The 14273-nt window shown below is 43.5% G+C and overlaps 1 protein-coding gene across 2 annotated transcripts in view; it reads left to right on the top strand.

The window, feature by feature from the left end:
- Positions 1-14273, top strand: part of adgrb2 (adhesion G protein-coupled receptor B2) — a 228823-nt gene that overhangs the window by 193965 nt on the left and 20585 nt on the right. For both annotated transcript variants that reach the window (XM_071499909.1, XM_071499910.1), the window contains exons 24-32: positions 1047-1146; positions 2392-2463; positions 4850-4942; positions 6273-6551; positions 8648-8687; positions 9143-9157; positions 10446-10618; positions 10765-11478; positions 14038-14073. In XM_071499909.1, the coding sequence (XP_071356010.1) occupies positions 1047-1146; positions 2392-2463; positions 4850-4942; positions 6273-6551; positions 8648-8687; positions 9143-9157; positions 10446-10618; positions 10765-11478; positions 14038-14073 (1522 nt within the window). The remainder of the gene's footprint in view (positions 1-1046; positions 1147-2391; positions 2464-4849; positions 4943-6272; positions 6552-8647; positions 8688-9142; positions 9158-10445; positions 10619-10764; positions 11479-14037; positions 14074-14273) is intronic.

Below are 14273 nucleotides of genomic sequence, written 5' to 3'. Positions count from 1 at the left end.
ATCCTCAGTGTAAAGCCATAATCAAACTGTCTGTGATCTGTTATTTCTGCATTATTCACAGGAGTCGCATTTCAATATAGGAACTTATTCTGTGCTGCATTACTATACAGTCAGCCTGGTTTGTTTGTACCTTCGCATCCTCATACAGTTTTAAAGACTATGACTTTGGAAATCATTTGAAAATTGTGATGAAGCAGTTCCAAGCTTTCCACACATTTCTTTTCTCCCAATTGACTTTGCAGCTCTTTGAAATATAACTACCCATTAAAAAACACTTTATGTACAATGAGGTTTGCCTGCAGTGTTAGACATGCAGGTTGCTCCTGTTACTGGTACTGAAACATATTGTGTGGTTAACATCACAGTCCACAACAGCCGGAAACTTTACACATTAATGAGACAACAGTGCAGCTTTGGCTTCATTGCTCTTTATACTCTTTTATTCACCTCCTTTGGCCGTGCACCTCCACAGGGACCTGCACATTTCTCAGGGTAGCTACACACAACTGTCTGTCTGTCACACTGACGGTTATAAAACCATGAATATGTGCTCAAACAGCATGAACATTTTAAATTGGTGTCTGACTCCACAGAGTCACAGACACACTTGCACACACACACACACACACACACACACACACTTATTCCTCAGAAGCCCCCCGTGTCAGTACTTGTCAATGGCCTGTCGTTCCCTCTCTTTTTTGGGTCTCTGCCTATCGTCTCACAGCCCGCCAGCATGACACTTTGTGTGCATCAACCATGTAATTGTGAGCAATTGTCTTGTAACTATCTACATGATTACACATCATCATCTTCCACTTCTCAGTTAGAATATTAAGTCTCAAACCTCAGTGTGCCAATCAGCTGCAGATCGCCCACCACTGAACCTATGACTGATGTGTGAGTGTGTGTGTGTGTTTGTCCGTGTGAAGTGGAGTTATGTGACTCATCAGAGCTGGCCTGTCTGGTTTGAGACTGAACCCCTTGTTCCTTCTCCTTCTCTCCTCTCCCCCTCCCCTCCCCGTCTCCTTCTTCTTCTCTGACAGGGCCTCTCTGTGGAGCTCCTGTGTGGTTCTTCCACTGTTAGCATTAACCTGGATGTCAGCAGTGCTGGCCATAACCGACCGGCGATCCACGCTCTTCCAGGTGAGCTGTCTCACAACACCAGCAGATGCTCACATATCGTAACTCGCAAACACGCGCCATGGAAAAGCTGCGTTAAAATGTTACATTGTGAGGGATCAGAAAGTTCAGCACACACCAGCGGGAGAGTTAATGCTCATTGGTGCTCAGGGATACGATAAGGATGCATACTAAAGCATTGTCAAAATATAGGCTGACATAGGAAACCACTCAGCGCCGGTGTTTTGACTTACATCAGATATAGGCTGTAGGAAAAATAGAATAAACATTAGAATAGGATTAAACAAAGAACAACCGTCTGTGTAATTCCCTCTGTAGAAATACAGTCTATGAATGAAAGAATGAACGTCTGTGGTGATTTAATATGAATAAACATGATTCAGCTGACTCATTTCATTCCCAGATGAGTGTTTCTCCAATGATTACTGAGTCATTTCAGTACAGTATTGCAGTAACACAGGATAGAATAGTACAATAGTTTTTCCCACATCAAAAAATATTTTATATAAACTGAGGTCTTATATTTTCAAATGTAAAAAAACTGGAAGAAAAAAACAGTAAAATGTTTAAATAATGGTGGCAGCAGCTCATGGTTGCTGATGATTGTCACGGTAACATAACACACTTTCTGGTTGCTATCCAGATGCACAGAAGTCAGAAATAATGACTGTCTCTGAAAAACCAAGCTGAAAGAAATGCTGATACCTCTCAGCCCTCAGCACAGTTTGAGACGATCGAACTTAAAATACAGTGTATGTTACAGCTGTAAACGTGTGGCTTCTCACGGAGAGGAGAGGTTTGCCATCCCACACTGGAATGGAATGGAATGGAAAAAAACTGTCTGATGTGGAAATCGTGCAAAGTAACTACAATAAACATGTTGAGATGAAACAGCACTCTTCAGCCAACACTGAGCACATGTAGGGGATGAAAATGCCAAACAAAATCAATTCATAATCTCATGTGTGCATCTTTTTGTCCCTGAAAACAGTGGATATATACTTTTTTTTATACCTGAAGAGAACAAAAGCAAAACATTTAACTAATTATCAGCTGTTTAGTTTAATTTAAATATTCAGCATCATAACATCAAAGTGCTTACTTCTTTTTTGACTCCCACTTGATGTGTGTAGACACATGGTGGGTGGGATATGTAGAAAACATAAATCACAACAAGGGATTGCCATAGTTTCAAAAACATTTTGAACCACTGTAATAATGAAGCTAACAGATTTTTCTTGTCTCTAGGTTCTTTTTGCCGTCTTTGACTCTGTCCAAGGTTTTGTCATCATCACCGTCCACTGCGCGATGCGCCGCGAGGTGAGTCCAGCTTCCTCCCTCTGTTAACCAATCCCAGACATGCAGAATGTACACGTCTCAAACTCTGCACCGCACACTGACCCCAGCAACACTCGCCCACTTCGACAGGTGGGATTCATGTTCACAAACGTCAAATCAGTTTCCGGGTCAGTTTGAAGTCATGGCAGAACACGGGGCGGATCAGACTTGAGAAGGATTAGCACAGTATTTATGTCCTATGTTGCGGCGCTCCTTCTTCATAATGCAGTATGACAGTGCAGTATTGTCCGTCTGATCCAAGGCTGCTTTAAGGAGCTTACTAAGATGCTGTATGGAATAAGATGATAAGTCCCTAACTAAAACCCCCCTGTGTCTATTTGCCACAGGCTTTGCGGTGCCCCAGGGATGCTGAATTTTAAACTCATTATGCACATGCAGTACATGTATTCATGCCCTTGAGACAGACATTTACACACACACTGACACGTGCACGCGCACATTCATTTTTGCTATGGAGTTACTCACAATTGCAGCAGCCACATTAAAGGATTTACTATGTCATCAGTTTTCCATAACTGTAAATGTGCACCACACACAGCCTTGCCTACATTCAAGAGATCATTACGATATTGAATGCACTGCATAGTGTAAGTGAATTTTTAAATGCTCCGAATGCTTAGCTGCATTAAATCAATATCACAAAAGCAGCAGGGATCAGGGTACAGTAAATCCAGGCATTATTTATTGTAAATGTATGAAAATCCCCTGCAAGAGAGTGAGCGTAAATCCTTCGTCGCTGTAGAACAACAGGACGAGAGGAGCGCCACGCTGGAGGGAGTGGGGAGGAGGGGAACAAGGGTGCAGAATGAGGAAGCATTAGAGAGCAAAACACGGTGTGATATTATGTGGAGTAAACTAAAGACAGAGAAAACGTGCCGGCGTGCAGAGCTCCTCGATAGCACCCGCTGCATGGAAGTGTGGCGGAGAATGAAAGGACCGCGGCGGCACAGGCGGCCCGCTGTGATCAGTCGAGGAGAGGCGAGAGAGGGAACATGTGTGATGTTAGAGGTGTAGAGGTGTTGCGATTAGGAGGCAGCAGGAGAGGGAGGGAAGGGAGAGGGGGGTGGTATATTGTGAGAAAGGGTGGGAGAGACTTAAGTGGGGAGGGTGAGAGGGAAGACAAATCGCATGCAGAGATCTGTGGGGGAAAAAAACATGATTCAAAGGCGAAGCAGGGGATGATAGCAGGGGAGGAGGAAATAGAGAGGAAGGTGGAGAGAGAGAGGTATGGACTCATAGAGGGGCTCTTCACTTTGAAGCCAGAATGGGCTACATTGGCTGCAAATACACACACTCTCTCTCTCTCTCTCTCTCTCGATCTCTCTCTCACACACACACACACACACATGCACAAACACATTTACGCTAAAAGAGAACAGGGGAACAAATGTCACTGAAGATGAGTATGGACGTAAAGGGGAGAAATGGGCACAAGGACACAGTGGAGGCAATATGAGAGCCCATGCAGTATTAATCAGACATGGATGCTACTCAGATCCACTCCATGTGTAGCTGCACACACACACACACACACACACACACACACACACATTCACACACACGCAGACCACCCAGCGAGAGTGAAGATGCTCTCCTTCGCGCTTGCACCGCTTCCTACACAAGCACTCTTGTTTCCATGCATGAGATTCTTATGGGATTTGACAGCGGCAACATTGAGAAATGATGTTGCTCTGCAGCAAGCAACCAGGATATCTATAATACAGAGCCAGAGAGGGAGGGGGGTGGGGGTGGCGGGGCAAGAATCTCAGAGTTGGCTGTGAAACATAATGCACAGGGATCCATTTGATTTGAGCTGTGTTACAAGAGCCGGTCCTTTGACAGCGGGCTGGTGTGTGTTTGCTTAGACGCCGTATGTGGGAGGATAAAGAAAAAACAATATGACACTGTAAAGGCCCAGAGGTTAGAGCATCTATATATCCTGCTGCTGCTTTTAATTGGGATTGTGTGCCACTGATCTTACAAGGCTCAAATAGGACACTTTGAAGTACTGCTGTGTGTTTTCTATACCACTCCACCGACTGTTATATAAGCAACAAGCTGAGCTACTGTGTGAGGAGTATGGCGTTTCCGTTTACTTTGCTATTTTCACATAATTTAGTATTCACTGAACATCTGTCATTGCAGTGATAAAGATGAAGAATATAAAATGTCTGAGGAGTGAGTTCCCTATGCTCCAACATTTGCCAAACTAACTTAAGTAAAAGTTCCTCCGCAAACTTCTTTCCTTTGCATCATCCTTTCCTCTCCCTCTTCGTTCTTTACCCCTCCCTCTTTTTCCACTCTATATTCATCCCCCTCAACCCATCCCTTATTCCCCTCCCTTCAGGTGCAGGACGCAGTGCGCTGTCGGATGGGGGGATGTAAAGACGACAGCGAAAACTCACCAGACTCCTGCAAGAATGGACAGGTGCAGATCATGGTGAATAGCATTCCATTTCATCCCACATTGCAACCCATTAGCCTCGGCCTAACATTAACCAGGCTGGAGCTTCCCGCAAGTTCCCGCCTCAGTAGAAAGAAGCATGATTGCCTTTACTGAAGTGCTCAAACTCATTCCTGACTCTCTCTCTCTCTCTTTTTTTTTCTTTAACCATTTTTACCTTAACAGAAATTCATTACTGGTGATGCATTATGCATTTTTACATTTTGCTTTCCAAATTTCATTCCCCACAGAAAATGCTATTTCACCACCAGCTTGACACTAACTTCCCAAGGTGCTGTAACAGGACATAAAAAGTTGTCAACAAATACCGCTTGTACACGGTATCCTGCTAAAATTAATATGAATGCATTTTCCACTTTCACTTTGTTTGTACTTCAGTAATTCAATAACTCAATATTACCCACCAGACTTCCCAGTATTATCAAAACCGATGCTTCAGCACTTTTATTTACTTTTTAAACTTCTTCATCTTTATTTGAAGAGCACAGAGGTCCTATAAGGTTATTGTATGTGTTCCAAATGTGGCTAATAGTGTGATAAATCATACGGACTTGAGCTGCCTTGCCAATGTCAGCACGGTCACACTGCTACTAGTAGAGCATGAGCGACTCTCACATCGCTGTTCCCCTTTATTTCTCCCACAGACCTGTTTGCGGTAACGATTATGGGCCTCTGAACGCCCCTCAGAGGTTATCAAGATTAAACTTTGGAGCCATCATTTTGCACAGGGAACCCATTATGTCACATTTCTGTCTCTGTTTTCATAACCGAGAGGAGCATTACAGTCAAACTGTGCTTATTTAATTTTTGGTTAAACGTATTGTTATCATGCACACAGCTCGCAGTGTCGGCTGGTTGCTATGCCAACTGTTGCAGTTGAGGAAGACAGTTCATAAACCGTCTTGATTTCTACATTTTTTTAAATTTTTTTTCTCTCTAATATGAATGGATTTGAAGAAATGTTTTAGCAGCCGCATAGGTGCATGAACAACTGTTGTGTAAATACCCTCGAGAACATTAACTGTGATGGATAATTTGGTGGGGCAGCCACCAGTAATATCAGCATCATAATTACAGTGAACACCATCCTCTCAGGTGTTCTTGCTGTACTCAGTGGAAATCTCATTACAGTGTTAAACCCCTGACATTTAGAGACATCATAAAGATGCAGAGCTGTAGTTACCCCTTCTTGTTAAAGCTGAATCAAAGCCGACTTCACAAAATTAATTAATCTCTGATGAAATCTCAGTGCGATCCTCTACAGTTCCAACTTCATGTTTTCCACTCATTTCTTTTATATCATCAGAAATGTCCAAATGTGAGCTACTGTGGGCAGCAGTGTGGTCCTCTGCGTTACGGCACATCCCCGTGCCTCTCGGGTGGCCACCCGCAGCCACTCCCGTCATCATGCCACCCGAAGTCCCAGCAAGGCTGTTACCACAGTCTGTTCCGTGGCAACCACAACGCTGGGCTAGACTACACCCACGCCCTCAACCACGCACATGAGCATATACCCATCCTGAACAATACCCACAACCACGCTCATAACCATAATCACGTCCACAACCACGCCGGCAGCCAACCAGTATGTCACCTGTAGAAAACATAATGACACAGTCATTAGTAATTATGAATAGTCAAGTCCATAGAAGGAGAAAGGTGCAATCTGTAATTTATATTCTGCAACAAACAAGAACAAATATTGAAAGACGAATCTGACATTTGAAACATGCACATGCTTTCTTTCTTGGCAAGAATAAGACAAGATGGTTAATACTACTCTCATGCCTATACTCTAAAGAGCAACTAATATGTTATATCTTGTTTGTTTAATCTGCACAAAAAGAAGGTTATGTGCTGGACTATTTCTTGGTGAGGCAAAGTGACTTTTTGGAGTCTCGTCTTCAACATGGGACAAGCGGAGACTTTACAAGGTCACTGCTTCCAGCTAAGAAACAGTAAATAAGATATAACATGCTAATTAGCAAGGTTAGGGGTGCTGGTGGGCATATTTTGCTACTGTTGGATAGAGCCAGTCTAGCTGTTTACCCCTGTTTCCAGTCCTTTTCCACTGCTGGTGATAGCTTCAATCTTTTAGCATACAGCCGTGAGGGTGGTATCAATCTTTTCATCTAACTCTCAGCAAGAGAGCGAATAAACACGTGAAACAAAATGTCAAACTATTCCTTCAACCGAAAAAAAATATATATATTACATATTGCACCTTTAAATCTAAGTTGGAATAGTTCTGGTGTATAAATAGACAGTACCACTTGCAATGTTGCAACAGATAACTTTTGCATTCATTTCTGTGTAGTGTTTGCTCAGTCTTCACTGGAGGAGTCAGTCAATAGGACTGTGTTCCCATCAGCAACAACTGTTTGGCAAAACCTATGACCTTTTGCAGGGACAGTATGTAATAGTTAAAATGAAGGTGTTTTTTTTTTTTTTATTCCATTTGGATGGGAGAGACAGACTGAGAAAAAGAAAGAGAGCACGTTTTTTTCTTATATCCTCATTCGCTCATTTAGTAGAGATCCATCTATGTTGCTGCGGGTGATTTACGTACTAAGAGCTTTTCCACTCCTCGGAGACCTTTACATAGTCTCTCCTTCTCTCTCTCAGTTTTTCATTTCCCCCTGCCCTCTTCTCTTTGCCTCTGTGGCGTGCCCAAACTGTCTAAAATCTGTAGTTTATTATCCAAACAAAGGCTTTTGTAAGTGAATCCCACCGAGGACGGGAGGAGGCTCTGTGGTGAGAGAAGGGAGGACCACAGCTGCATAGCAATGAGCTTTGCTCTCACTAAAGTTTAGGAAAACTTGAGTGGTGGCCATTTTGGAGACAGTACTTCTTCATTTAATCTGCCGCCTTCTGGGTTTTTGGATTGTTTCTGTACCCCAAGGAGTAGTGCCACCTTGTATTCCTCAAGTGAATTCTAGGTCAAAGCAAAGCATTTTTGACTTTGCCCAAAAAACATATATATAAAATCTGGTGATGGGTTTGATGTTTCAATGTTTGCGTTCAGCAATGAACGAACTGTAAAATCATTTGTATTCTTACACGAGGCTATATATTTTTCTCTCAGATTGGCCGCCTAGAAGACAGCAAAGTTTTTGCTTCAACTGGCACCGCAGATAATAGTCTGTTGCTGTGTAAATTTTGTGTCCCCGTTTCCACTCAGACGACACTGAGGTGACTGATGAGGCATACAGTAGCATTACGCACCTGGCAAAACTCCACAGCACTCTGCTCGTCTCTCTCAAAGTCTGACTTTGGATCTGCTGCAGTGAACCAATACACATTATGAACAAAGTGGCACCAGTGTGTGCCATCAGACACAGTCTTCTATATGTCCTCTGTTCCTTTTGGTTTGGACAAATAAACTATAGAGAAATGAAAACTGACCATTTTTGGTATGACCTAAGGCAACTTTTTTTTTTTTTTTTTTTTCACTTCATCTACATGGAAGGCATCGCTAATTGACTGAGTTGTAAAAGTGTCACCATGGCAACAGATCCCATCCTCTTCTATAGAGTCAAATTAGAGCATCAGAGTCATTGGATACAGCATAACCATTCGAGATCCAATCACTCATCGCGTCTGTTCTGCTGCTAATGGAGTCAATGTACTTGCACACACTCATTGTGTTTCCTCTCTTCCTACCCTGCCTCCCTCTCTCAGACGGATTTTGAGAAGGATGTGGACTTGGCATGTCAAACAGGTGAGCGCTCCCTTCCACCTGATTTCTCTTTCCCTCTCTCCCTTTGTCTCTCTTCATTTTTTGTTTTTTTTTTTTATCTTCCTTTGTCCAGCGAAGGATTAGCATTGCAGCGAGGCAATGAGGAGCTGTTACATACTTAGCTCGCTGCTGTGCATGTTGATGAAATGACAGGAGATGATGTGCTACATCTCCACACAGTTGTGCGCAAATTATTATGCCTTATCAATCACACTGATTCTGCCCAGTAAGTGCTCAGCGAACATATGTTTGGATGAGACTGTGTTTAATTGTGCATGATAATAACAATCCTCAACGTGTTCAGACCTGTTTCGCTCACTGGTGACGAGGGTCTTGTGTGTGCCTGTGTTAAAATGTCTACAAATGAACCACAGTATAGTTTATGTTGTGCTTTGAAATATTAACATGGCGTCACTTTCCCCCCTCCACCCTTGCAGAGAGAGGACACCCATGTAAGTTTTGCACCTATAACTGATCTACCTAACACTGCCTGGTTTTTTCCCCGGACTTCAAAAATTTCCTATAGATGAATCCGGGTTGTAGGTGAAACTACAGAATGAGTTTTTGAACACAACACATGAAACAAAAGCCGCATTCGTCTATGGGTCATCCTCTGGGCCTCCACTGTTGGATGCAGATGCGAAGGGATCAGACTGGTCAAATTCCCCCCGGAACATGTCCAATCCTTTCACATCACTTTGCACCAACAGGACAGTAAAATAGAGAAAATGCTAAGTTCTGTACTCAGCAAGTGTCCTTGCTGGTATGCTCAGACTCAGCAGGATCCAGCTTCATTTTGGATCAAATGCGTAGCCTGACATTTTGTCACATCAGTGCAGTCGACATGAAAATGGTCTGTGCTACATGCTTTGGTCTAGAGTTGGATTTGGGGGCCGCAGAGTAAGTATTCTTTCCTCTGATGGTGACAGAATGAGCATGATATCTAGCATGATCTTCCAGATGGTTTGATTTGTGTTTGATTGTGATGATAGATTGATGTTAGTCGTGATCAAACATCGTGTCTCATCAGCATGTCATAGCTAATTTGGGAGTAGCTTTTCTAGAATCGTACAGCGTCTGTTTTTCTGAACAACATTCATGAAAGCTAACCCAAAACCACTGTAAGTAGTTTAATGTTCTGCTTTATTTATCATATTACCAAATAAATTCAGGCCCTCAGATAGAAATATACATTGATACACATGTATTAAAGCACATACACACAGCCTCCCAATGATCTGGGAGTGATAAGCTGGTGGGCGAGATATGGGACAGGATTTAGCAGCGAGGGAATATGGCTCCATTTCATTTGAAGCACACAGCACTTTGCACCAAGGGTCTCTTTCTCCAAGCTAATAAAAATCCTGGCAGACCAGCAGATCTTGAGATGGAGCAAGACTTAAGGTCAAAGTGTCAGAGACAAAATTCATCTTAGTTACAGTCAACCATACAAGCCCAAAATGAGAGGTGAAACTTTTCTTTGGAGATGTCATCTCTCACAGCTGCATCACAGCTGCCAACAAACTTCAATAACAGTGTTTTGCCTGCCTCTCTAAATATCCATTCCTTTTTTTTTCATTCCAAATATTGTTTTTGCCCCTTCTTTTACCCCCACCATAAACTCTTCATCTCTGCTTCTTTCACTTTCACAAACTACCTTAACTCCTGTGTCTCATGCCTATCCCCGGCTTTCTCTCTCTGATTCCACGGCTTCCCCTCTCTCCCCGCAACTCCCTCCAGTCATTTTCAAGGAGGTCAACACCTGTAACCCAGCCACCATCACTGGGACCCTTTCCCGCATCTCATTGGATGACGAGGACGATCCCAAGCTGGCAGCCCATCAGGAAGGGGGAGTTGGAGTCAACTTCAGTTCCCTCCCTGGGAACATTCCCCCTCCAAACCTCATTGTACAGGTACGAGACTGAAGTTTACACTGACAAACAGGATGATCAATGTAGTGCTCTGCTCAATTTTTCTTTCAAAAATTTATAAGATTAGAGGTTATCTTTCCTTTACTGTCTCGCTTCAGTGTTTGATGCGCACTTTGTTTTTCCCAAAGGTTCCACCCCTAGGAGGCCTCAATGAGCTGAGTGAGACGCCCCTAAAGAAGGAGGTGAATGTGGATCAGCAGAGACAGCAGGGGCAGCAGCGCAGCGGCGCTCCAATCTACCTGTGCACCGAGAGTGGCCTGGGCTGGGCGCGGCCGCCCGCTTCCTCCAACAATTCCCAGGATGGAAGTGCCGGAAGCGGAGGAAGTGCAGGAGGAGGGGGAGGAAGTGGTGGAGGAGGGGAGGGAGACTACATGGTCTTACCTCGTAGGACGGTCAGTCTCAAACCTCCAGCGCCCTCCTCCCAAGGAGGCCTGGGACTGGGGGGCGAGGACAAGCCTCTCAACATTGCAGTGGAGGATCCTCCCTTCCCCCCGCCTCCCTCCCCCCTGACCCTCCACCCAGCTGAGAGCGAGGCCTACCCGGCAGATTTTGTGCCGTCCAGTGTGGGCGACATGAACATCACCATGAACCTCAACCGCTCCTATGGGACGATCAAAACCATGCCCCACGGGCACGGCCACATGATGGCTCAGGGTGGTCTTGTACACTCCCACGGAGGACACATGCACTCCCACGGGCATTCCCTGCAGCTGAAGCCCGGCCAGAGGCCGTCGGTCCGACAGATTCTGACGGGGGGAAGTACAGTGGAGAGAACCAGGACCCTGCCACGCAACCTGGGCAGCACCAACGCCAACACCAGCCTCTCAGCAGGATCCCTGGAGGTGGGTGAGAGGTTGAGGGATGAGGGAAGGAAAGGTTCCCAGTGGGGGTGGAGCTTCCTCACTATATCCACCTTTCACCTAAGCTCATGGGTTAAAGTTATGGATGTGGTGCTGGTGTGGCTATGTAAGTGAAGTTACAGTGGGGAATTGATAGAAATAAGAGAAAGTGAGCAAGTGGAAGGAAAAGGTTGAGTTATTTAATGTGGCATTCTGTGTATGTGAGGATTTTAAACATTTTCCAGTATCTTACCAAAAATATCATAATAATTCGATTTGTATTCAATGCCAGTAATTTTAATTAGCTATTAATTCAAACTAATTTTCATTCTGTAAAAATAAAACTACTACTCTTTTTAAGTTGGAAAAAAATAGACTGTAATATTCTAGCGTAGACTAAATAACTTGTGTCATGTATCAATGGCGACAAAAAAGAAGTAGAGGTCAGTTTGTATGGCTTACATACATACGGTTACATGAGTCCAGCAGTTTCACATCAACAATGTGCCTGACATGCTATCATAATAGCACAGTTGTGTCCCTTAGAATTCTGCTATAACAACTGCAATGATTTTCAGCTGAGTAGTATTCATTGCTGCCAACTGAGACAATGAGTGTTAAAATGAGTTATTCACATAATGACAAACGTTTTTTTCTAGTTTACTCTGTGCGTGTGTGTGTGTGTGTGTTTGTGTGTGTGTAGTGTGTGTGTTCTGTTTGTGTGAGACCCCCTCCTAACCATACAAGGTGGCATAGCAGATGGACTGAGACAGACTGGATCAGAGGAAATACCCCTGGTGAATGTCTGTCAGCCCACCTTAATTTTACACACACAAACACATTGACATACACACAAAAACAAGCACACAAAAACATGGACGCATAAATTTATACACACGAACACACACACACACACACACACAGACACACACACAAACACACACACATGAACACACTTTGGCATCTTGCTGACTCATAAGGTTGATTAAAGAGATGGAAACAACACTTTCACTGAAAACTGCAGATGCTTCATTTAGGGCTGAGGACGTTAAGGACGAGTCATTAAAACTTATAAAAAATCACTGTCATAAGAGCTACGAGTGCACTCATGAATACCAAAAAAAAAAAAAAAAATCTGCAGAGAAACCTGCAGGATGTAATTTACTGCTATAATTTTTACCCTGTTTGAATATGCTTGATTTGGAGATGGATATCAGAGCGTGCCTCTCAAGATTAAATCACAGCAGACTTTTACTCTCCAATTCAAACATGGTGACGTGTAATGGAGGGATCACGCAAATGCACTCAGTGTTCATTTCACTGTTGACTTTTAGTTAAAGGCTTGTAAATTTTAACTCTAACTGATCTAGTCAAAGCGTGAAAAAAGGTTCTCAGGGCATTTTACCCAATTTGCGCTGCAGAAACCAGTAGAGGGAGTACTGAAGTATAAATTGGTATTTTCCTCCAACAAACTGTCGGCTATAGAGGTCAGATTATCATACACTGTCCTCTATTTGATACATGTATGCAAACTAATGAAAAACAAGTGTGTATGTGGCTGGGTATTTCTTTAGGATCATCATGCCATCAACTCACAGGAGCAAGGGATTCCTTATGAATTTTGAATGAGCGAGTTAATGACTGCTTTATGTGTGTCCCCATCAAAACATGCAATATACTGCACACGTATATGCATGTGGCATGTCTTCCACATTACAAAGCAAACTCAATCACGGAATTTCTCTGTTTAAGGTAAGGATTTCTGTGTACAGGGATGGTAATTGCCCTGTGTTTTATAAGCACTGATGGGTGAATTCACAAAGTGAAGATGACATCTGAGAGAGAAACTTAACTCTCGATCTGTTTGCATTCCTTTACTTTTTAAAACCTTGGCTGCCGTAGCATCAGATCAGCAACTCTGCCCTTACGAAGAATGAATACAGCTTTTAACTAACTGTGGAGAGCAGCTCCTCTCCCTGCCAAATGCAAATCTGGCAGACAGCGAGAGCCAGATAGGAAGTCAGAGATGGAATGTAATGCAATGCAATGTCAGGGCCAGATGAGCTGGAAATGTCTGCAGCTGTTAAATTGGTGGCTCGTGTGCCACTCTCTGTAGCTTCGGAGGCACTTAAGAGGAGAGCGGTGGGGTCCAAACAAGATTACAGGATGAAAACCATTTCTCATATGTTTGTTGCAGCTCTTTTAATCAGAATGTCTCCAACAAATTACCCAAAAATAGCAAGGAGGATGATTTATGCTGGAGTTGCAATGATTGTATTTGAGACTATGTGAGCCGAGAAATTATTATTTCATTCTAATTCTGGGTTATTCTGCTTCACTAATCTCATTACATTGAAATAGACTGAATAATTTGCTTTTTGCTTTGACATTTTGCAAGAATATCTGTATCATGTTGGGCAGCCAGTGCACATTAGCCCTCTACTTGTTACTGAACAATGGCTCTGAGAGAGAGACTGAGATAGAGCGGGTCAAAAGTTCAGTAGTGGTCTAGGGGTGGTCATTGATGCTTTCTTCTCTCCCCCTGCCCCCCTCCTCTTTCAGAGGAAAAGAGTACGGTACTCTGAGCTGGACTTCGAGGTAAGATGTCTGACCCCACCCCCCTTGTCATCAGCCTGTCTCTGCTTTCTTGTGCTTCTGCCAGGACTAGAGTAACGCATAGAGGAGCAAAAAGCATTGCTAAACCCCTCCCTTCGCACCTGTGTCTCCCTTGCATTTAGAACAATGACGTGTTTCAGACCTACTTTACATAGTATGCTGTTTCTCCAACAGTGGCCTTA

The sequence above is a fragment of the Trachinotus anak genome, unplaced genomic scaffold, assembly GCF_046630095.1.
Source record: "Trachinotus anak isolate AG129_WGS33_773 ecotype Australia unplaced genomic scaffold, CSIRO_AGI_Tana_v1 ptg000016l, whole genome shotgun sequence".
Lineage (NCBI taxonomy): Eukaryota > Metazoa > Chordata > Actinopteri > Carangiformes > Carangidae > Trachinotus > Trachinotus anak.
This window is presented reverse-complemented; position numbering and strand designations above follow the sequence as displayed.